Source organism: Triplophysa rosa, linkage group LG8 (genome assembly GCF_024868665.1).
Source record: "Triplophysa rosa linkage group LG8, Trosa_1v2, whole genome shotgun sequence".
Lineage (NCBI taxonomy): Eukaryota > Metazoa > Chordata > Actinopteri > Cypriniformes > Nemacheilidae > Triplophysa > Triplophysa rosa.
The window spans coordinates 14,334,596-14,359,582 of NC_079897.1; the positions used below are offsets into that span (position 1 = coordinate 14,334,596).

General features: G+C 43.4%; 1 protein-coding gene across 1 annotated transcript in view; it reads left to right on the forward strand.

Moving 5' to 3' along the window:
- The window catches only part of LOC130558368 (zinc finger protein 260-like), a 30,611-nt gene continuing 5,624 nt past the window's right edge, over positions 1-24,987 (forward strand). The window contains exons 1-2 of the mRNA XM_057340738.1: positions 1-115; positions 14,943-15,064. Of these exons, the coding sequence (XP_057196721.1) occupies positions 14,998-15,064 (67 nt within the window). The 5' untranslated portion in view covers positions 1-115; positions 14,943-14,997. The remainder of the gene's footprint in view (positions 116-14,942; positions 15,065-24,987) is intronic.

The following is a 24,987-nucleotide window of genomic DNA, read 5'->3' on the forward strand; positions in this document are numbered from 1 at the left end:
GGTCAACATGCGTTAACAACACACAAAAAAAGATGCTGCTGTGTTCTTTGTTGTAATAAATCAGTTTTGTTTTGCACCTACTTCATTTGGCGCAAGCGTCTCCGAACCACAGCCTGTAAGTATGATTAAAACGTTATGTGTATTACACTTTCAAAAAGTATAGGTTTTGTGTATAGTTTCCAAAAAGCAACTTTTGCAAGCTATAATGTTTCATTAGCCAGTCACCTTAGCCAAAGATATGACGTTGGCACTCGGCTAACACCGAACGTTTCTCAATTCCAAGAACGGACTTGTGTCCTTGCTAGATCGGACTTGGCAAATTCAGACTGGAGTTTGAACTCGAGAGGACGGGAGGACGCAGTCCGGTTATATTAGAAATGGAACAGTAGAGTACTTCAGGGTTTAAAGTTTTCCGGTGTGTTGTGCCGAATTTGGATTCCCCGCCAGATTACGACTCGCTTTATTGATTTTGCTGGGGATTGGCTAACCATAAACCCTCCCCCACACCTAATCCTAACACGTAATGAATGGGGGAGTCATAATTTGGCAGGGAGTCTGTTTTCGGCACAACACCGGCACCGTGCCCGATCTCCGGCTTGCGGCGTTTGACTGCGGACAAAAATATTTACTTTAAAAAGCTTATTGATATCAGTTAGAGTTCATAAATTCGCCTACCAATGGTAGGAACACGGCTATCACTCGCAACCAAACAAACATTACTTGCCAATCAGAATTAAAATGGGGCGGGTCTTGGTTGCAGGAGGGGAGTGGAGACGTCACGTTGGAGAGTACGTTTACGTTAGCAAGCGAACTGTCGTCAGTATGGAATGATACTGCGGACTATATTAAAAAGGAATTGCAAACTGCATTTGCAAATGCGTTTTCTATTTGTTTGTGTCAAAATTGTGACATAATTCAAACGCAATTGCAAACCATTTGCATTTGCATTTATGCAAACGTACAATGTCTGCCAAATTTCAAAAGGAAAAGCAAAGTCTATTTGCAAATGAATTACCTGTGTCTTACGAGTTACGACCCTGTCAAATTTAAATAGCAATTCCCCATATGCTATTTCACTTCCTCTGGCGTCGCGTATTAAGCCTGCCAAAACTCAAATGAAATCGCAAATTCCTTTGCATTTGCGTTTCCTCTGACTTGTACAGAAACCTGTCAATCAGTGGCGGGGGTGGGCTTATTCAACGGGGTGTGTTTGTATCGGGAAGTGACATCCTTCACCGTCGACTGCAACTTAAGTAGATACATACATGTGATACAGCTAAACACATTAGGAGTGAAGTTACAACTGCACTCACAATCGGCGTTGAAAACAGTGCAGTTTTAATTTTATTTTGTTTGGAAATAACTCGCGCTGGAACTCTGGGCTCAGTGCGGCATCACTTAGCATGTGAAACTTCGGTGCAGTATGGATAATCATCACCTTCTGCAACATTCCTCTAAACATGTTTGTTTATGATATTCGTTTTCACAGTACTCCGAGGACATGACATTTCTTGACAACACTGTGACCGTATTTTGCATCATGATTAATACGTGTTGTAAACCATAACAAAACATGTTCACTTTGTATGAATAAACAGCATCCTGCATTATCATTGTTGTTCATTATGCGTATTAAAAGTTAATAATAAATTACAAAAGTACGTGAATTCTACATCTCTTTATTTGTGTATCATAACATAGTGAGACAAAGACAAACTTGTGCTCCAGTGTTTTAGTGAGTTTGCTGGACACAGAAGTAGCTGTCATCTACAAATTACTGGATGGAGTTGTTGCTGTATTTAAAATTTAATTTCCGAACAGCCTCTTCAACAACATGTGCAGTAAATGAGCCCATCAGCTGATGCACCAACCTGAGAAATGAATGTAATTATGATGAATCCACACGGCTTCAATATGACTTTTATTGGTAGCTCATTGAAATCACCAGACCACTGTTTGTGTTCATCAGTTTATCGAGCCCGTTGAACTTCTTTAAATTATACTTGTTAAATACCGCAATTGTGATTCATTGTAAAGATTTTCTCTATATGAAACTTTGCATCTGATCCTCATTTGTTCCAATATTGTTATTTTGGCTTTTAGCTGTAGCTGAAACCCTTTTAGCCACAACCGGTGTCACCTTAGTGTTGGACTGACTGCCACCACTGCGACGGTGAATGACGTCACTTCCCGATACAAACACGCCCCATTGAATAAGCCCACCCACGCCATTGATTGACAGGTTTCTGTACAAGTCAGAGGAAACGCAAACGCAAAGGGATTTGCGATTTCATTTGAGTTTTGGCAGGCTTAATACGCGACACCAGAGGAAGTGAAATGGCATATGGGGAATTGCTATTGCGATTTAAATTTGGCAGGGTCGTAACTCGTAAGACAAAGGTAATTCATTTGCAAATAGACTTTGCTTTTCCTTTTGAAATTTGGCAGACATTGTACGTTCGCGTAAATGCAAATGAAATGGTTTGCATTTGCGTTTGAATTATGTCACAATTTTGACACGACAAATAGAAAACGCATTTACAAATGCAGTTTGCAATTCCTTTTTAATATAGTCCGCAGTATAACTCCATACGTCAGAGGATGGAGAGTAAGTTTATAAAGCCTGAAGCGGGGGGCAGCTTTTAAGTCCATCATGACAAATATGACATACACAAATTGGAGACTGTGACATAAAGATCGATAACTTTGTGTTGTTTCGGCAAATCATCTAATTAGACCTCCGCTTACATTTCTGCACTCATGCGCGCGCGCGTGCTAACTGCAAGTGAGATATCAAGGATCGATTTCTAAAGCGTCTATATCATTTTCAAACTTTTTCACAGCTTATTGCACCTATCTCACAGACTTAAGTCACAAACATGGTCGTTTTTGTCTGAAGTCAGCGTAAAAAGTTGAGAAAGAAAACGGATATATCAATACATTAGTGACAGCAGCCTCCTGCTATTCTATGTGGTTGATATGACTCAAACAAATGAAAAGAGAAGCACTCACTGCTGACTCAGTAACCTTTGTAGCTTTAATAGGAATTTATATTGTTTTCGTTTCACAGTTTGTAGTGCAAAATTCGCCAGTAGGAATTTAAAAATGGAAAATAAATCTGTCCCCACTAATTATTATTAAAAAAACGAGCTCAAAAAGGTCGTCACTTTTGCTTTTTTGAGGGCTCATTTATGCTAACCTGTTTTGACCAACTGAGATCTCATTACTATGTGTTGTGGATGTGACTTGTGCCATATCATCACCATTAGTATCTATGAAACTAATGATTCAGTTACTATGGAGCGATTTTGGTCTCATTAATTATTCACGCGTAAAACAAGATAGACACATGCGTAAACAGTTTCACATGAACAAAACCTAATTTACGTGCACAAAGTATAAATATACATTTACAAAAAGCAATTCACATGCGTAAAACAAAACTATTTTCTCATAAAGTACGTTTCGCAAACATACGACCGTGCACAAATATTTCGAAAGTTTAAAATGTACACGTTTATCGTGTTATGTAAATGTGCAAATTGTCACTCACGTGTGAATCGCCTTGGATGTGTGTGTGTGTGTTTTGAGACTCTCCTCTCCAGCGCAACCCCTCCCACGTGGGTTGTCGTACTCTTTAGCCAATCAGATTCAACCTTACCATTCAACCAATCATAATCGTGGAGAGCACAGAAAGAGTTGAAAGAGATCCACGAGGGTAAGACCGACCCGGGGTTAATGCAGGAACTCCGCACCGCCACCGACCTCGCTCTAAAGGCGACCAAGGTGACCGCGCGGGCCCTGGGTCGGCGATGTCCACCATGGTGGTCCAGGAGAGGCATCTCTGGCTCAACCTTGCGCAGATGAGCGACGCCGAGAAAGTCCGCTTTCTCGATGCGCCCATTGCGCAGGGTGGGCTGTTTGGTGACACTGTCGAGGACTTCGCTCAGCAGTTCTCGACGGTGAAGAAGCAGACGGAGGCGATTAGCCATATTCTACCCCGCCGGGACTCGGCCGCCCGGAGGCCTTCGAGTTCCCGTGCGGCCTCTGCTCCCCAGCAGCCAGCCTTTGAAGCCAGCTCTGGTTCCAGCCCTCCCTACCCAGGCGGCACCCCGGAAGAGGGCGTCGAAGGGGAGACCACCACCCCGTCAGCAACCTTCGAGGAAGAAGCGACCCTGACGGGAAGACCCCAGGGAGGTTAACACCATCGGGCCCGTTTCCAGCCATGTCATCGCTGGACGGTCGATCCGGGACGGTTCCTGCCCTGTTCCAACATCACGGGGGCCTAGCGCCCACTTTTTCACAAAAAGAGTTTCCTATCTCCCTGGGTGTTCTTCACAGCCGCTCTCACCCTCTGTCAGACGGTGTTTGGCCACTCGACGTTGCGTCTTGGCATCATCGAATGTATTTTGCAGCCCTCAGCACTCTCAAATCGACGGTGCGGGGACCTGCATCGCCAGGCAGGCAAACCAGCAGAGCCAGTCTTCTTCCCGGGGGCTCCCCGGCGAGAGACCTGCACTGCCAGCCATCGAACCACCCCCCGGGGGGTCGATGAAGCAGATCGTTCCCTTAGTCCCCCTGTCACGGTCCCTGGGAGCTTGGCTCGAGCTTCCCACACCGTCACGGTGGCTGAGAAGGACGATCCGTCTCGGCTACGCGATCCAGTTCGCCAGAAACCCGCCCAAGTTTCGGGGCATCCTCGTCACCTCGGTCAGAGGCCGGGATGCTCCCGTACTACGGAGCGAGGTCGCCACCCTTCTGGCGAAGGGTGCGATCGAGTCCGTCCCCTTAGCCGAGATGTCCAAGGGGTTTTACAGCCCTTACTTCATCGTCCCCAAAAAAGGTGGGGGGGTGCGCCCCATCCTAGATCTGCGTACCCTGAACAGACACCTGCACAAGCTGCCGTTCAGGATGCTCACGCAGAAGCGCATCCTGGCATCTGTCAGATGTCAGGATTGGTTCATGGCAATCGACCTGAAGGACGCTTACTTTCATGTCTCGATTCTCCCTCGTCATCGCCCGTTCCTACGGTTCGCTTTCGAGGGTCGGGCATATCAGTACAGAGTCCTCCCCTTCGGTCTGTCTCTGTCTCCACGAGTCTTTACGAAGATCGTGGAGGCCGCCCTCTCTCCCCTCAGGGAGAGAGGTGTGCGGGTACTCAACTATCTCGACGACTGGCTTATCTTGGCTCACTCGCGAGATCTGTTGTGTGCACACAGGGACCTGGTGCTCCGGCACCTAGATCGATTGGGACTACAGGTCAACCGAGAGAAGAGCATGCTCTCCCCTGTGCAGAGCATCCTCTATCTTGGTATGGAACTCAACTCTGTCACCATGACAGCGCGACTGTCCGCAGTACGCGCCCAGTCGGTGTTGAACTGCCTGGATCATTTCACGCAGTCGGCGGTTCCCCTGAAACTATTTCAGAGGCTCCTGGGACACATGGCATCCTCGGCGGCGGTGATACCCCTCGGGTTGATGCACATGAGGCCGCTTCAACACTGGCTCCTGAGTCGAGTTCCTTGGGGAGCGTGGCACACCGGCAGCAGGCAGATGGTGATTACGCCTCACTGCCGACGCACCCTAACCCCCTGGTCTTCCATGGCCTTCCTTCGGGCAGGGGTACCCCTAGGGCAGGTTACGAGGCATGTCGTGGTGACAACAGACGCCTCCCTGCAGGGTTGGGGTGCAGTGTGCAACGGGCACGCAGTGTCGGGGCTTTGGACGGGCCCCCGCCTGCGCTGGCATATCAATTGCCTAGAGTTGTGGGCTGTGCTACTTGCATTGAAGAGGCTGCAGCCTCTCGTGCAGGGCAAGCACGTGCTGGTCCGGTCGGACAGCACTACTGCAGTAGCGTATATCAATCGTCAGGGTGGCGTTCGCTCTCTGCAGTTAACACGACTTGCCCGACGCCTCCTCCGGTGGAGTCAGCAGGTGACCCGCTCCCTGCGTGCCACGTATATCCCAGGCGACCTGAACCAGACAGCCGACGCGCTCTCTCGTCAGTCTACGCCTCGCGGAGAGTGGCGACTCCACCCCCGCGCAGTCCAGCTCATTTGGGTGCAGTTCGGGCAGGCCCAGGTGGACCTGTTTGCCTCCCTCGAAACCACCCATTGCCCGCTTTGGTACTCTCTGACCGAGGGACCCCTCGGCACGGATGCCCTAGCGCACAGCTGGCCGCGGGACAAGCGGAAGTACGCCTTCCCCCCAGTGAGCCTCATTGCACAGACCCTGTGCAAGGTCAGGGAAGAGGAGCATCAAGTGTTACTCGTTGCGCCACACTGGCCCAACCGGACTTGGTTCTCGGAGCTAATGCTCTTGACGACAGCTCCCCCCTGGCCGATTCCCCTGACGAAGGACCTGCTTTCCCAGGGGAAGGGCACGTTTTGGCATCCCAGGCCAGACCTCTGGAACCTCCATGTCTGGCCCCTGGACGGGACGAGGAGATCCTGAGTGGTCTGCCCCCGGCGGTGGTAGCTACCATTTCTCAGGCTAGGGCACCTGCCACTAGGCGACTGTACGCTGTACTGACTGTGGCGCCTCTTCTCGACCTGGTGTGCTTCTCAAGGAGAAGACCCATGGAGTTGTGTGATCGGGTCTGTGCTGTCCTTCCTACAAGAGAGACTCGAGACTAACCTCTCCCCCTCCACACTGGAGGTGTATGTAGCCGCCATTGCAGCTCATCACAACTCAGTTGCTGGAAAGTCTCTAGGACAGCACGACCTGGTCATTGGATTCCTAAGGTGTGCGAGGAGGCGTAACCCGCCTCGTCCGCACTCCATACCCTCTTGGGACCTGGATGTAGCCCTGACAGGTCTCACCAGGCCCTCCTTCGAGCCCCTAGGGGATGCCTCTCTTCCTCATCTTACGATGAAGACGGTTCTCCTTTTGGCGCTCGCCTTCATCAAGAGGGTAGGGGATCTACAGGCTTTCTCCGTGTCCCCTGACTGCCTAGAATTCGGACCCAGGGATTCTCACGTTATCCTGAGACCTCGGCCCGGCTACATGCCCAAGGTTCCCACCGCTCCCTTTCGGGACCAGTTGGTGAACTTACAGGCGCTCCCCACTGGGGAGGAAGACCCAACCCCGTCCGTGTTGTGTCCAGTACGCACGCTGCGCCTCTACTTAGACTGCACACAGAGCTTCAGGAGCTCGGATCAGCTCTTTGTCTGTTTCGGAGGTCAGCAACAGGGGAGAGCTGTCTCCAAGCAGAGGTTGGCCCACTGGATTGTGGACGCTGTCAAGGCAGCTTACCAATCCCTAAATCGCCCGTGCCCCCTAGAAGTGAGAGCCCACTCCACTCGGGGTGTTGCCTCCTCTTGGGCTTTGGCACGGGGGGCCTCTCTCGCAAACATTTGCAGAGCTGCGGGTTGGGCTACACCCAACACCTTCGCGAGGTTTTACAACCTCCGCGTAGAGCCGGTGTCAGCCCGCATGTAGGCCGGCAACTGGTAGGGTGTACGCCTGTTTGGTTCTTTTCTCCCTCTCTCGAGTGGGTCAGTATACCGTTTCAGCCTCCATTCTTTCCCCACTGGGCAAAGAACAGGCACTCCATCCATCACTAAGCAAGCACCCTCTGGGGCAGGCTGGGCAGAGCAGCCCTGCCCCTTAGGCCGGGTATCTCCGGAGTTATTCGCTACATAGCTCTAACCGGACCTAGTGCTACCAGACGTTGCAACTCCCCAGTAGGGCAGTTCCGTTTGATGTATCCTCATGCTGGTTCCCACCTTGGTAACCCATAACCTCCCCGGGTGGACCTCCACCTCGCGGATTCTCTTCAGCCGCACTTTCTTCCCATGAGTTCTTCCCCATCGGTGAGACCATGTTGATATCTCCACTAGTCTCCTCCCTGCGGTAGGAAGTGGTCTCTGTAGCGCATCCCCCACTTGAGGAAGTAGCGCTTACCCAGTGCCTTACAGTTCCAGGTGGCTTCTCGCTGTTAGAGAAACAAGGCCGCCGCCTGTGAGGCCGAAGTTAGGGGCCTTCCCACCTTTCAAGAAAGCTCTGGGACCCCCTACCTACCCACTGGTAGGTTACCATTTCGCGGTAGCGTTTCGGCTGACACGCCCAGGCCAGTCACCGTCGCTTCGTTGAGATTGTGACAGGGCACAGTGTTATGGTGTTTTCCATTGGAACCCCATCTGTCGGTTCGACACAACGTCGAGAGACCGACAGAAAGGGAACGTCTCGGTTACGTTTGTAACCTCGGTTCCCTGATGGAGGGAACGAGACGTGGTGTCCTCTTGCCACAACACGTGCTGTCCTGTGCAGCAGTCGTGAGAGGTCTCAGGCTCCTCAGAACTAAGGTGAATGAATGATGCACACCATCTCCCGGCGGAGTCCGGCCTTTTTCATTGGCCTTTTCTAAGTAGTCAGAAGCGATTGGTTCTCAGGGACGAACCCCATCTGTCGGTTCGACACAACGTCTCGTTCCCTCCATCAGGGAACCAAGGTTACAAACGTAACCGAGACGTTTTTACATACCATAATTGCATAAAACTATGGCTTTGTGGGTTATAATTATGCCCCCACTTCTTTCGAGTCATTCTGTGGTCCATACACATATGGCATACCATCAAAGTTTAAGAAACGTCTGTCCGAGACGCTCAAAAACGGCATGTTACTAGTTAGTTTCAAGGGAAATAATCTTCAAATAATGTTCTTTTTTGTTTGACAAATAACCCTGCGTATGTGTGTCTCGCAACCCTGCAAAAAGAAAGTTCAGGCTCAGGATGTTTTTGCTTTAACCCCTGGTACTTAATGCGTCACTCAGTCATGCAATCCTATTTCACTTAATAGCGTATTTATTTTAAAGTTCCCGTCAACCAGAAGTTGCGATCGTTTTTACTTATGTATTCTAACACATTTACGAGTGAAAAAAATTCAAATGAGAAAATTAGTGGCCGTGACTTGCGTTTTTCACTGCGAATTGATTGGATGTGTAAAAACAGCTGTTGCATTTATTTCGAAATGAAACTGGCAGCAGACTGACATAGGGGAGGAGTTAACGGATGCGCCAGCCAAGCCGTGTAAATTTACGTCATTTGAGATGGATAGTCATTTCAGGGCGAAAATGCATTTTCAGATTTTAACTGAAGATTATGAGGGTACATGAATTTTAAAGAGGTCGTATGGCGCGAAAACGTGTTTTTCTGTGTCTTTGGTGTGTTAAAAGTTGCCCATGCATGTATTCAACACGAAAAATTGCTAAAATGTGTCGAAACAAAAGATGCATTCTATCTAAAAGCGAATGCTCACCCAGACCTGCCTGAAACGCCTCATGTAAGCACTAGGGATGCCACAATACTCAATATAATATTGAACTGTTCGGTACGACCTCCACGGTTCAATACGTGTAAGTGAATTTCGGTTTTCCGGTTTGCGTTAAAATTTTGCCGTGTGCTTAATTACACTGTGAACTGGCTCTGTCCATGTTTGTCTGTATGCTGAGATAGATAAACGCATCCCCAATATCTAATAGCGAGTGGTGATCGGGCAGTGAAGCGAGACTGCCTGCAACACGAGAAGCAATGTGCTGTTGTCGAGTATAATGCTGACAAACAGACGCGAGCTGGCTTTATTGTATGCCCGTTGTACTAAAGTGATAATGTCCAAATTTTGCACATCAAGAATGTATTTTTACACTGTATACGAAAGCAGCACGTTTGCGTTGCTCTCGGCACATGAAAGAGAGTCTCTTCCAGCACCACGGCAAAGTCCATTTAACGAAAGTCATGCCACTCGGCGACCTGTCGGACAGCTATTTACGTCATAGCAAGAGCGCCTCCAAGCAGCTATTTAGCATTGCATTTCTTCCAATTTATTGCAATGGCAGTGACGCACCTTGTTAATATATTATCTTTGGCCTTTCCCATTGAGCGCACGTTTACTTCGATTACAGCAATCTTTTGTGTTTTGCATTATGTCATTTTATTTACTCTGATGCGCAAAACCTCTTCAAGAAGCTTCTTTTACTGGCATGTTGATGAACAGTAAACCAAAAACTGCTGTGAGCTGCCAGTGTAAATCTTTACATTTATTAAATACACCAGGAATTTGTACATTTACATTTATGCATTTGGCAGACGCTTTTATCCAAAGCGACTTACATTGCTTTATCCTATACATTTGTACATAGGCATGTGCAATCCCTGGGATCGAACCCACAACCTTGCGTTGTTAACGCAATGCTCTTACCACTGAGCTACAGGAAAGCTATACAAGTTTTTTGCTTAAAGATAATAAAATAAGTCAAGTAAAATAGAGAATTTCAGTAAAATCGTTTTTACTGTTCCTGTCACAAGCATAAAACAATCAAAAAACACTTTAATGTGCCAAAGCCATCAGAACCGAACCGAAAACCGTGGGCCATAAACCGAGGTTCGTATTGAACCATGGGTGAGCTGTATTGTTGCATCCCTAGTAACCACACCACCACAAATCTACGTCAGTTCGTGGTATGATTTGACTAAGACCGCCTAAATGTATACGCAAGTAAGGTGGGCGTACCTATCAGTACAATTGCTTTGGAACCTGGTGTTAAGAGGCGTTACATTTCCCTCACACGCTTGAAGTATTCGACCAATCACTACGCACTGGTTAACTGGCCAATCGTAGCACAGCTCGCTTTTCAGAGCGATGAGCTTTGTAAAAAATCTGCGCGTTTCAGAGAGGTGGGGCAAAGAGGAGATACAAAGATGCACGGTATGAGGAAAATACAGCGTTTTTGAACCTTAAATCGTGTATACACATTGCATTACATCTAAAACAAACGATAATATTCGTTTCAGCCGTGGCATATCACTAGGGATGTAACGATTCACTCAGCTCACGATGCGATGCGAGTCACGATTCTGATCTCACGATGCGATTTATTCACGATTTACTCACGATTTATTTTTACAAAATGAGTTGAAACAAATTAGAAATGAACAACTTCCCTTGCATTATTTCTTAAATGCTTCACGTTTCTTTGTATAATAAAATAATGTTTTATTTCAAATAACAAAACTAAACTGCAATTTTATAACAAATTAATAATAGAAAAAGTCTCTTTAATATAAACAAACTAATACTGTCTGAGCTTTTCTTGGATTTTTTTGCATTTTAAGAAATATCAGCATCCACGTTTAGATTTGCAGTGAAAATAGCGGCCCCTGCTGTTCAAAAAATGTATTGCGATTCAGTTCACACCTCAACCGATTTGAATCGTCACTCATTATAACCGATTTTCAACCGGCTCATGGTGAATCGTTACATCCCTACATATCACCCCTATAATAGATGCGATCTTTATTAACCAACTGCAGATTTGAACTTTAAGCACATACATTCTCGCCTAAACAACTATTAAGACTACATTTTGTGACGAAATAACCATAATATTATAAGCATTTAGCTGTACTTTACTGCTCCAGTGCCGTTGCTGCGCAATGCATGTCAGGAAATATAGCGCCATAAGGCCACACAAGTCACCTTCCAATGCATCCTCGATAAAAGGGGTGGCTCAAGGACGCATCCGGGGATTTTATCCATCTTGTCTAGATGTGAACTTTGAATTGGAACAGTACTTGGGCTGCTACTGATGATGTTTCACAAGAACACAAGTACAGACTAGAACTCATATTGTGAAACGGCTACCATGTCTACACCGGACGTGACCGACACGACACGACAAAAGACATTAGAAACGCATTAGAACCCATTCAAATTTTGTCCACACTGGATGCAGCGCGACTCGTAAACCCATTAAAGGGATAATTCACCAGCAAATGAAAATTTCCCCATGTTTTACTCACCCTCAAGGCATCCTGACTAGGGCTGGATTAGTCGATTTATCGTTTTTTTTTTAATGTGGTCGATTCAATATCGATTCTCAAAAGCTGTGTCTCGATTCTTTTCTTTTATATTTCCGCAACCACTGAACATTCATTAAAGTGAATGTTAGTTCTACTACTATCCACTAGATGTCACTTTTCTTTTTACGACGGGTGGATGTTAAAACTTTTGTTTAAGTTGTCTTTGAAGCGCTTAAACGGACAAATTCACACATGAAGTAGGTCAACATGCCCCTCTTGTCGAGTATCTTAACAAACATTATATTTATTCCTGCTGTCTGTTAAAAGTCAAGAAAATCACTCACTGCTTGTGACTCAATAGCTTCTGTAACTTCAATTATGATTAATCTTTTTTTAATTTGTACATATGCAATGTTATGTTTTATTTGATTACTTTCATCTGTTTCTACCTTAAAAGGTATATATACAGTTTTATTGGTGCTGTTACTTGTAGCTTGATTATTTGTTCTTATTTTTATTTGTCAGTAGTCCCTTTTCCCTGAGCATAGCACAAACCGAACAGAAACCGTGACCCTAAAACCGTGACACAAACCGAACCGTGAGTAATTTGAACCGTTACACCCCTAGTAGTCAATGATGCCAAAGAATTTTCAGTTGCTACCATTCTTCCAAATATCTTTGTGTTCAACCAAACAAAGAAATTTATGCAGGTTTAGAACAACTAGAGGGTGAGTAATCCATAACAGAATTTTCATTTTTGGGTGGAGTGTCCCTTTAAAAAAGATCCCATGTGTGCTCGAGGCCACGCACGGAAATGGACGAGAAACATGTTTTCTCCTCGTAAGACTGCAAAAACTTGCTTAAGAAATAAGCATGGTTAAATACAGTATATTGCATATGTATAATGTGTACAAGCACGTCAATGTTTTAGTTGTTCTAGTCTGCGTATAGCGCAGCTCAATCGTGATATTTGGCAGCCGGAAGAATCAGCTGTTGTACACTCACGTATGATTTCTTTCATTGTGCAAGGTGACATGCACCTTAGTACGAAACATTGGTAAAAACATCATTCGTATGCATTGTCTAATACCATCGCTATATTTTCCTCTGATTGAGCTGAGCTCCCGCGTCCCTCCCTGTACTGTAGCCTGCCTGTCAGACGCTCGTTCCCCACACTTTCGAGAACGGGTCCCGGTCCTGGAGTTGCCAGGTGTTCATCTGAGTATTCATACACATTAAAAATCTCATCAATTAACATTTATCCTTAGAATATACGTAAATAAATATTTTGGCGGCCACAGTACATAATGAAAGTAGCCCCAAAACACGCAACCCGTGGCTCCTTAATTTTTCCCACAACTGCATTTTCAAAATAGCGCAATTGTGCGGGAAAAACCGCGACCCTGGCAACACTGGTGCTTGGGCTTACAGCGAACCGGGCGGGGCCAATAGTCTCGGACCTCGATGCTGAAATCATGCCGCGTTACAATACAAAATACAAAGTTCCACCAGCCAGAGGGAGTGACACCACACGAGTCTATTCACGAGCAGGAAATAGAACTTAATTGCGGGATTTTTGATTTGTTAATGTCTCGTGGGAGAAAAGTTTGTAGTAACGCAAGCGTTACTGAACATGTACCAAGTAAAATATTACTGAAAATTGATTAGTAATGCCTTACACTACTGCATTACAGCAAAAAGTAATATGTTACTTGAATACATTACTTTTGTAACGCATTACTCCCAACACTGTTAAGTACTATACAGGCTACATAACATTAACATTAAGGCTGTACTATAGGCTACATAACATTAAATCTGCGTACACACTGCCAGCGACTCTGGCGCTGTGTTTCGCCAGTCTCTTGCTATGAGGTCGTTAGAAGGCGTTCTTAGCTTTGGGTGCTCTAGTAATAGTTATAAACAAACACTGCTGTAACTGAAGTTAAGCAATTCTCAACTTTGTCACATCGCTGGACACTTCCTGTCACCAATGGTCACTGTCGCCGATGACGCTAAGCTACTATTGAAATGAATGAGATCATGTCGCTTTGTCGCTTCCAGTCGCTGGTGGTGTGAAAAGCACATGACAAACAAAGATCACAACAGAGAACACACCAAGCTCAAAAGACAATGAATATGAGTTTTAGTAGGGCTGTGTATTGGCAAGTGCCTCCCGATACGATACATATCACGATAGATGGGTCACAATACAAAATATTGCTATGTATTTAGATACGATACACATTTGCGATATATTGTAATACTTTAAATAGAAAATGTCAAAAGTAGAGCTAGAAATACAACATGCTGTGCACCAGCGGGGGTTTTCTGTAAGGATAAGTGTAAAAACATCCCTTACCTCTGCAGAGTGGCCATGATGTGTGATGCATGGACCTTTAGTTCAGAGGTTTGGGTTCTCAAACTGTGGATTGCGCCCCTCAAGTGGGTAGCACAGGGGAATAAGGTGGGTCACGCAAGTCACTTGGCTGTTGTGGTGCATTACAGTTAAAACAATGAACATGGGCAGTTTAAACCCCTGGTTCATTCGTGCTGTCAATGCGCTGGTGTCACATCCGTGAAAGCACAATAAATGTCATTGTTACTTTTCTTAATAAACTTTTTGTCTAATGCACTGCAGTAGCCAAGTGACTTGTGTCATGACTTGCGAAGCTTACAAACAGCATTATTTTATATAACTCATTACTCCATTACAAACCAAAGCACACCTGCCACACATCAGCTCTGAGAGCTCCAAGCGTTCTTATATTTTTCGCCATGCTCGCTTCCCCTTTATTTTTGGCTATATGTATATGACATGATTTAAAAAAAATTATCGATAGTATAGGTATCACTATCGATACACTATTGAAAAAACAAATATTGCGATAGTTACATGTATCGATATTTTTGCACAGCCCTAAGTTTTAGATCATGATACCACAGCCTAGGCACAAGAACCAAGGCTATGCTCAAAACACAACACAGGGCTGTTACAATCCTATCAAAACAAGCTAGGAAAAATACCAAGTAGGAAGACAAGACCATGACTGTTTTGTAAATCCTACAATTTTATACATCTACAATTAAAAAAAGATTTTTTTTTTTAATAAACTTGCTTTAAAAATGTATTTTTTTTGGCAGGTCTGTTTTACATACAACAGAGATGTTCAGTGCAACAGTTTTGTAAAACAGGTGAATGTCAAAAAGGAGGCGTGATCCAGACCCATGCAGAATGAAACATGAAGATATCGAGGAACAAATAGGTTGGTGTCCATTCTTGATTCTTCAGTAATGATTGGTAAGGCAGTTCATGAGGTTTTGACTTTAAATTTTGATCAGTTAAAGGTCCAGTCAGTGAAATCTAGCGGAAAGGTTGCGAATTGCAACCAACCGCTGAATCCACCCCTCCCATTCGAAACACTACGACGGCTGACAGAATATGGCAAATTATATGTACGGGGACCCGCGGTGTATGTAGATTGAAATAGCTCTAAAGTAATAAAAACATAACGCTTCATTGTGTAAGCTCTTTATACACCTCTGAAGACATAGTTATGTATATATTTTATTGCATTTCTGTCAATAGAATCTCCAAAAAATTACACACTGGACCTTTAAGAAAAACATTTATGCAAAAATATACCTACAGTTGAGTTCAAAAGTTTACATTACCCTTGCAGAATCTGGAAAATGCAGTAAATTTGGTAAGAATAAGAGGAATTTAGTAAATTATGGTTTATTTTCAATTTAGCCCTGCCCTGAACAAGTTATTGCACAAATAAAAAGTTAACAATGTTCACACAAAAGAATAATAACAGAATTTCCAAAAATAGCTCAGGTCACAATTTTACATCCCCCTTATTCTTAATACTGTATGATGTTACCTGAACAATCAATGACAGTTTTTAGGTTTTGTCAGTTGTTTACGGGTTTCTTGTTTGCACTGAGTCATTAAACTGTCCACTGATCAGCTCCTCCAGAATCTTTGCTTTTTCAGCATTTCTGTATATTTGACTCATGTCCAGAAGTAACTGTATGATGTTGAGATTTATCTTTTTACATTGAGGACAATCAAGAGACGCACACACACAACTATTACAATAGATAGAAACATTCAGTGATGCTCATGAAGGCAACACAATTAATTTAAAGTCAGATTCTACAAGCGGGATGTAAACTTTTGACCTCAACTCTATCTTAAAGAACAGTGGTTGAACTTTTCAGATCAATTACCACCTTTAATAAAATGAGTTGTTCCAAGTACCACCTAATGACCACCATAGAAAATCATATGAATAAACACCTAAATTAATTAGGGATGTGCACGAATGTTCGAATATGGGAATATTAAATCTGCAATGACTATTCGAAAATTAAAAATGCTATTCGAATATTCTTATTTTTTATAAGAATAAAACCGCGTCACCACAAGGTTAAGTTACCGCTACAGAAGACCTTACAGTTGTCACTTCTTATTTAACGTTTCTTCACTTCATCTGTAATGATTTTACAATATACAGAAAATATAAAAAATCATTTGTATGTGTTCCTAAATCTTTGTTCACTCAGATCGCAAGCTAGTTTAAATATTTTAAGTTTACACACCGAATGCCCGGATCACGTTTAATGCTTGGCTCACATCACATTAAAATGTTTCAAAACTGGTGAGCCACAGAATTCGTTAACATTACTTACATTAGGAATAAAAATACCAACGTAATATTAAATGATTAACAATAATTCATTTATTACCATAACTTGTTCGGAGCGGTTCCTTAGCTTAGTTGAAATAAAAAGGCCTACCTTATTTATTGATGCAAATGCAATGCAAAGCTAAACAAGACAGACACTGACTGTGAATGACAATATTTATATGCGGTGCTGATCAGCAGGAATCGGGAATCTGGAATCGAAAATTTTAATTAACGAATATTAGTTTTTTATGAGCTCAAATATTCGAATATGAAATTATTGAAAAATGCCAATCCCTAAAATTAATAGTAGAGCTGTGAATCTTCCTCCAATTCTAAGGTATTATTAATAATACAAACACCTTTTTATTAGCCAGCTGTTTTCAAATTAAAGGACATGTTTTTCAATTTAGTCAGCATTAATAGTGTATACAAATCACTTTTCTGTAGTGCACAGTAAACAGGGCTCTGTAAATGACATTTATGGGGGATTTATTAACTTTGTTGGGAAAGCAGTGTAGAAAGAAAAACAATGTGGAAAGAATATTTAACACAGAAAATAACTACTTAAACACGTTGTTGTGTCCTCTCAGTAGTTGTTATGGAAAATGCCTCTAGGGGGAGCTATGGAAAAGGACTTGGAGAGAGACGGGAGGGGAAGAAGTGGGTGCTGTGGTGGCTAAGAATGTAAAAAGTAAAGAAACGTGTTCGCTACTTGGTGTGGTCTTTTGTTGCTAATACACAACAAATTGGCGACGAAGATGGCAGTTCATCTTCCTCCTACATACTTACTCAGTTCTGTTCGGGATATGGACGCGAATGTTTGAGAATTACCTTTTGGCGATCCATGCAGAGGGAGATGACTGGCCTGATACCCGTAAGCGTGCTACATTGCTTCACTGCCTGGGGACGGAAGCTCAGAGAATTTTCTACACTCTCCCTAATACCGGTACGACTTATACATCTGCTCTTACAGCTCTCCAGGCGCACTTTGTACCAAAAGTTAATGTCATTGCTGAACGACATAAATTTCGTCAGAGGGAACAAAGGCATGACGAAAATATCCTTCAATATGTGGCCGCTCTTCGCGATATGGTGTCATTATGCATGTTCGGTGACAAAGAAGATGAAATGCTACGAGATCAGGTTGTTGAGAAAGTGTACAGCAGTCGAATTTGGGAACGTTTACTGCTGGAAGCGGACTTAACGCTAGACAGAGCAATACAAGTTTCAGTGCAAGTAGAAAATGCCATGGTTAATGCGAGTGAATTTGCAAAACCGGCCGACTTACCAGTTCAACGGCTGCACGTAAAGAAAAAAGACACGACTGCACGTAGAAGCACACAAGAAAAATTGCAGAGTAAAACTAATGTACGTTCTGAACGCAGATGTTACCGTTGTGATTCCAAGAATCATTTGGCGAATTCCAAGCAGTGCCCGGCTCTAAACAAGATCTGTAAATCATGCGACAAAATAGGACATTTTGCAAAAGTGTGTCGCTCTGCACGGAAACAGAATATCAGAGAAATTGAAGTCCCTGAATTGACGATTTTATACATGTCTAACACTTCTGCTGCTGCAAACAAAATTCTGTGCAATGTTGAAATGGACACATTTTCAGGTACTACAATGCAAGAATTAATTGTGGATACTGGATCCTCTGTATCTCTACTGCCAGAGTGGTTATATAAACAATACTTCTCTGAATTGCCTTTGGAACAGTCAGATGTGCGTCTTGTCACCTATTCAAAAGATGACCTTCCTGTCCTGGGATGTATTAAGACATCTGCTCACCATGGAGAACAGTCAGTACCTGCCACGTTCTACATTGTGAAAAGGGGAAACCTGCTCATGGGTATGGACTTAATATGTTCCTTAAACCTGCGTATACAAGGAAACAAGGTCCTCACCTCAAAACAGCCAGTGCAACAAGTGTCTCATCCTGCTAGGCCGAGCTTTGGTTGCGCAAAGAACTTTGTACATAAAGTGAAATTGCATGAACATGTCACTCCTGTGCAACAGAAGCTGCGCAGACTACCTTTTTCTGTACGGGACGCTGTGTCTGCAGAGTTAACCGCCTGCTAGCTGCGGATATTATCGAAAGAGTTGATGCTTCGCCGTGGGTGTCACCCATCGTAGTTACTCAGAAGAAATCTGGAGATATCAGACTGTGTGTGGACCTGAGGGAACCCAACAAAGCAATCATTGTGGATAGCCACCCCATTCCACACATTGAAGAACTGTTTTCACAGTTGAGAGGGGCTGTGAAGTTTTCTACAATTGATCTTGCAAATACTTACCACCAGGTGCCGCTGCATTGATTTAGATGCAGACGCTTGTTGAATTAGCGCTTTACAGCAATAACAACAGCTTTAAACAGCGTTTAAGTTCAGAAATACATATTTTTTTAATACACAAACTTAATTTACACGCAGCTCGTCAGAAGAGTGAGAGACTCACAAGCGTCTGCTCCCGCTCTGTGTTTGAGCCAGGGGTGGTTCTAAACATTTGGAGGCCCTAGGCAAAATTTATTTTGGAGGCCCCTCACAGCACCCCCATTCCCTGCACGTTTTAGAATAAATAAAGCATTTTCTTTCACTGTAAAAATGTAACAATTTTAACAAGTTAATTATATTATTAAAAAATCTGTTTTAATTTGAAATTGCTCTAAATAAAATTTCAGGGGAGTCAGGATTTATTTTTTTTGCAATAATTTTACAGTGACACTGCCATTACTTTCGTTTGGGATGAGTTTAGCCTACTGTGTGCATTTAAAATGGGAAAAATCTCAATTTTAATGACTTCAGCTGTCAGCTGCAGAAAAGTGTTTATTCTCTTTATTCATTCAGAGACTGGACAAATGGACTATAAGTTTAGGTTTTTTTTTGCTGCCTGTCTTGGCTGGTGAACAAGTGTATAGGGATACTGTAGGTGTGTTCCACTTCAAAAGAATTCGCTTAATAGGACTAGGTGTTATAAGCCCACTATTTCAGCACAGTTGAATTGCCTAATAGGACATTACCCACGCCTTATGCATGCCAGGGGAAGCAGTCAAGAATATGAATAGAGGAAAGGAGGTCTGAGGTTTCGCTGGGTTCGTCGTGTAGGCATCCTCTGTGTTTGGGGATAAATGATTGTAGAAATACATAGCATACTTACCTTTCCTTCCCATTATCAGAGAGACATCTCATGTGTTGTGTGTCCCACTTTCATCACATCCATTATCCTGGGTGAAAGATGCCTTTTGGTGAGGTGCTGATAATGCCCTTTGTATGGTTCCTATCAATGCGACACATCGTCAGTTGTGGGGGAGGCCCACCGCAGGTTCATCAGACCTGGGTGTGTGTCGCATTGTTACTAGAGGTGCACCGATTGACCGCCCAGAGACCGGAATCGGACGTTTTTTCGTACGACCGGCCGGTCAGTCTCACGTCTCGCCGATTCCAAGCCGATCTTCTGTTGCCCGTGATGCGGGCAGGAATGTCACAGCCGTCAGTACACTCAAAGCCGCAAGTAAACATGTAAATGCACTGTAAACCCCGATAAGTTAAGATAACTCAAAAGTTTTGTGGTAATAAGTTTCCACAAATGTTTTAAGTTGATAAATCAATTCTTTTGAGTAAAGAACACTAAACACCCAAGTATAGTAAACTCAAAATAATTCATTTTGAATTAACTTGATTTTTCATTTTACATTTACTTGAGTTTCACTTATCAATGTTGTCATGAAGGAACAACAGCCAATTACAGCTGTAGCTTTATCAATGTAATGCCTTTAGATAAAATTTGAAATGAGTCTGTTTTCCTCCTAAGCAAATGCTCTACTCGTCTGCACAATGGTTACCTCATTATAATCACTATTGTCCCAAAACTCTTTAAATAACAGAATAGAACAGAATACTAAACATGTATAAGCCTCCTCCCATTGTAATTTTTATATAAATACATAAAATAACACTTTATTTCGAGATTTACTTCCATTATCCAGTACACACAAAGCATGCTGGGAATCGCTCTGATGTCATTGGAAGATATAATTAAATTTTTGTGACTTTTAAAGTGACTTATTATTTTTGTGTCCCTGGAACTCAAAATATCAAAATAGTTAAACACACTTAAAAGTTATAAGATAAATGAAAATTTTCACAGTTTTGAGTACAGTTTGCTTATTTTTGATGAGTAGATTATACTGTTCGGGAATACAGTGTGTGCGTGCGCACAGCCTGTCTTTCACGGCTCGTTTATACAGTACTCGCGTGTGTCCACCGTACCGTGAGTCTCTGCTGACTGACGCACATCACTCATATCCGCTGACTGCATGCATCATGTACTGTACAGACAAAAAGGTGCACTGTAGTTCATCTCGCGCTGCTCCCTCTACATGGGGTATGTATGCTAACAGTGATGCTAAACTCTGACACATGCTAAACTCATGTTGAAGTCTTTCACTCTGTGTAAAACAAACGTAAATTCCATTCAACCTGATTGCTTGTCTGATTGCAACCTTCTGGTCACGAGTCCGACTCTCTAACCATTAGGCCACGACTACCCACACCGTTAATGCGCGCTCAGTTCCCCCAGTCCAGTATGACATACCATTACAACACATTACCAAAATCAACGCAACCATATGCGCCAACCCGTTGGCTAAGGCTGTTATAGCCCCACTGGCACAGTAAATGCATGCTCGTTGCCCCCGGTCCCGTATGGCATAACTAGTGTTGTCACGGTACCAAAATTTCAGTAGTCGGTACCAATACCAGTAAAATTCCACGGTTTTCGGTACCAATTTCGGTACCAAAGCAAAACACCAGTACATGCTAATTGAAACACAATTGTATTAATCAAGCTCATTGTTAATATAAATGTATAAAAAGCAATGCCATTTTGTATACATGACATATAAGTTAATTGTTGCTGAAACTGTTGTGTGCTCACTGGGGTCTTTCATGCTGATGAACATCCTCCTCAGTCTGCTGCTGTAGAAGACAAATAGAATAAACTTCAGTAAGTCAACTGACTGAACAAACATGCATATGCAATATTAGAACAAACCTCAGTTTTTATACTGCATTTACACAAGATTACTTACATTAAGGTAGTTGTATATTAAAATAATAAATGCAACAGATAGATTTTTATTTAGTTTAAATGTGTTTTTTTAAACCTAATAGTTATCTATCCAAGACATACACATTGCTAGTCATACAGATAGTATGCTAGTTTTCTAGCACATAGATTTCAGATAGGCCTATATAAAATAGGTACTGTAAACCCCATCCTGTCCTCCCACTTATTTTACCCCATTACAGTTATAAAAGCATTAAATGGTTAATAAGGACACATGACTGGATTAGCATTGGCGCTAACAAATTAACACGCAAACAGGGACGTTTGTTTTAATGTAACCTTTAACTTAACATATGCTACAACATTCATAATGCAAACGCGAACAGAATTTGAAACTTACCGCTTGATCTTGTTAACTTAAATCCGGATGTTTCCTCGTTTCACCACAAAACTCTGTTCGTTTTCTTCGTGATATGACTTTAATCTGAAGTATTTCTGTGCGCATCTCTTGTGGATCGGAGCCGCGCTTATCCGCTCATCACGTCTTATTGCGTCTATGAAAAGTTTCCGACTGACAACCTGTCAGACAGAGCATCAGTACCCGGTTGACCCGGTACGTCGGTGGTACCGGGTCTTATGAAAATTAGGTACCGACAACTTTTTTATTTTTAGGTACCGACTTGGCCCTCAGTTTCTGCCCCTCTCAAATAAAGGATTGCCTTTTTAGCAAGTTAGCCTTGGCGTTTTGGGGGATGGAATTTGCTGCCACTTTCTTGGTCTCTACTGCTGCAGCCAAGCACTTTAGTACTTGATTGTGGTGCCATGTGTATCTCCCCTGTGTCAAGCTCTTCTTACAACCCACAAGAATATGTTTTAAGGTTTGCTGGAGCTGCACATAGGTGGCAGGCTGGATCCTGTCCACACCAAACATGCAGATTTGTTGGTGAGGGCAACACATCATATGTAGCTCTTATGATAAAACTTAGCCTGTTTGTTTCCATACTCCACTGCTCACTCCAATGGCCCTGCTTGGCTTGAGAGACTGCTTTGGCGTATCTACTTGCTTCCTCTTGACGCCGAACCTCCTCCACTACCAGGTGACGCTGTTCGTTTGGTGGCGCTTTTCGCCACGTGGGTGTGGTTGATGCCAAACCAAGTCCCCCTCTGCCATGTTGAACTTGTCCCACGATGTCCTTATGTCTGAGGGCTGCCTTTGCATCTCCTACCGCTGTTGTTGAGTTTCATTTCCTCCCTGTCGCTACTGTTGGAGCAGCATCTCTTACACAGGATTCTTTGAGCGTCATCTCTAATCTTGTTTTGGTGCATTTACCTGTATATTCCTCCACAAGGCTTGAAATGGGAAGAGAGAGAGCTCCATTCCCATATAGCCCTATGTTGCTAAGGCATCTTGGTAGCACAAGCCATTTCCTCACTTGTGTACTCACCAATCTCTCCAGGTTATTGACGTGAGACACTGTGAGCTCATAGATTGAAATTGGCCACATCAGGCGTGGCAACAAGCCAAATTGGAAGCACCAGAGTTTCAGCTTTCCAGGTAGATGCTGTAATATTGATTTTCTTGACTCCATTGGCTGTCTCTTGCCTGAGTTGTTCCACCTGTTCGGCGTCCTTAAGGTCTGTGGTGTACCACCACCCAAGGCTGATGGGCTTTTCCGTGACCATTGGTATGGGCTCACCCTTTATACACAACCTGTCATTGGTAAGCTGGCCCTTGACAGAAGAAATGCTGCGGGATTTAGAAATGAAGGGTAGAAATGAAACACTGCTTCTTCATTGTATGTATTAAATAAACACACTGATTTAAAATAAAGATACAAAACTTCTTTAGTCAAGAGCAGTTCTTGATTTTGTTGTTTCATTAACATTGACGACAAAGACAGCATCAGGTTTTTAGTCTATACGTAAGGTATAATGTAATACAGCTGGTTGTTATCTGAGAATAGACAGTGTGATCACGACACGACACGAAGCGGAGATGTAGTGATATAGATCCGACTGTTTACTTTCATTTAAGACACAACGGACTGGTTTCATGTGTTTTTGACATAACCTTGTATTTCACAGTATAGAAGACGAGGAAAAAGACACAATAGAGAACTTGCTTGTAGCTTTGGGCTGTTTGAAAACTGGCATCTGTGGCGCGCACTTCAAGTGAGAAATCGATAGAAATTTTAAATGGGCAAGCGTTTTAAAACGCGTAGAAATAATCATATTTTGTGATGACGAACAACGGCAAAGACTGTAAAAGAGATTTGCGGTTACATGCTTTGCGTGACTTAAGCTGCACGTGAGGACAGGTGCGCGCAGCCAAGACTCGTGGACTGCATATATGCTTTCGAAACACTGTTGGCTGCAGAAGTTTGATGTTATGTGCGTCGAAGTTGGATACACGTTGCATTTATGGAGGCCCCACCTCAAAGCCTGAGGCCCTAGGCAACTGCCTGCTCTGCCTATAGATGGCAGGCATTGACGTCACTTTCCCACGTGAGCATGTTGGGACACGCCCTGTGACACGCTCACCTGGTTGGCACAACACCCAGCAAAATGGCTGAGGAGAATAGGAGAAACAAAAACCGGGACTAAAACACTCAATTATTTGCTGAAATTACAAGCAGCTGGACTCGACGGTGATCCTTACGACTTACATAGGAATCAGGTGTTCCTGGAAACTGAAATGTTGAAATGAAATTGCGTTTCCTGATATTGTAAGCAGTCATTTTACTGAGTGTTTTGCCACCCAGGAGGGCACGCTCCGGCGTGCTCATGTGGTGTTCACGTGGTAAAGTGACGACACGTCCATACCCTCTAGCGCCGGTGTCATTATCTGAGCTGCCTGTCACGCGCCTGAGTTACATCGACCAATGATAAATAAACAATGTAATATTAAATACTAGGGATGGGCATTTAAAGCAAAAATAATATTCGAAGATCAATGAGAACTATTCGAAAATTATTCAAAATTCGCACCCCTCCCCCACATGCACGCATGTACAGTATTACATACACATAAACGGAGAGAGAGACCATTTATGCTTTAAATCCGTATGACGACACACTGCTTTATTTATTATGGAATAGGCAATCTTTCATCAAGCCATACATTAAGATAACGTGCTGAAACATTAATATATAATTAACAACCGTATGACGGCACTTATTAACAGTACGTCAATCACCATCAACCGCTCATAATGCTAGGACATTTCCTTGTAAAATATGAACATGCACATTTATAACTAAAAAAGCATTGTGATTGATCCAGGAAAATATATTAAAGCCATAAAGGTTTTAGACCAGACTTAAAATGCGTTAAAACATATTTACCTAATGACGGCATTTATTAACAGTCCGGAACGATTTAATAAATTAACAGCTCAAAAGGCTTCCATTTCTAACGGAGGTTA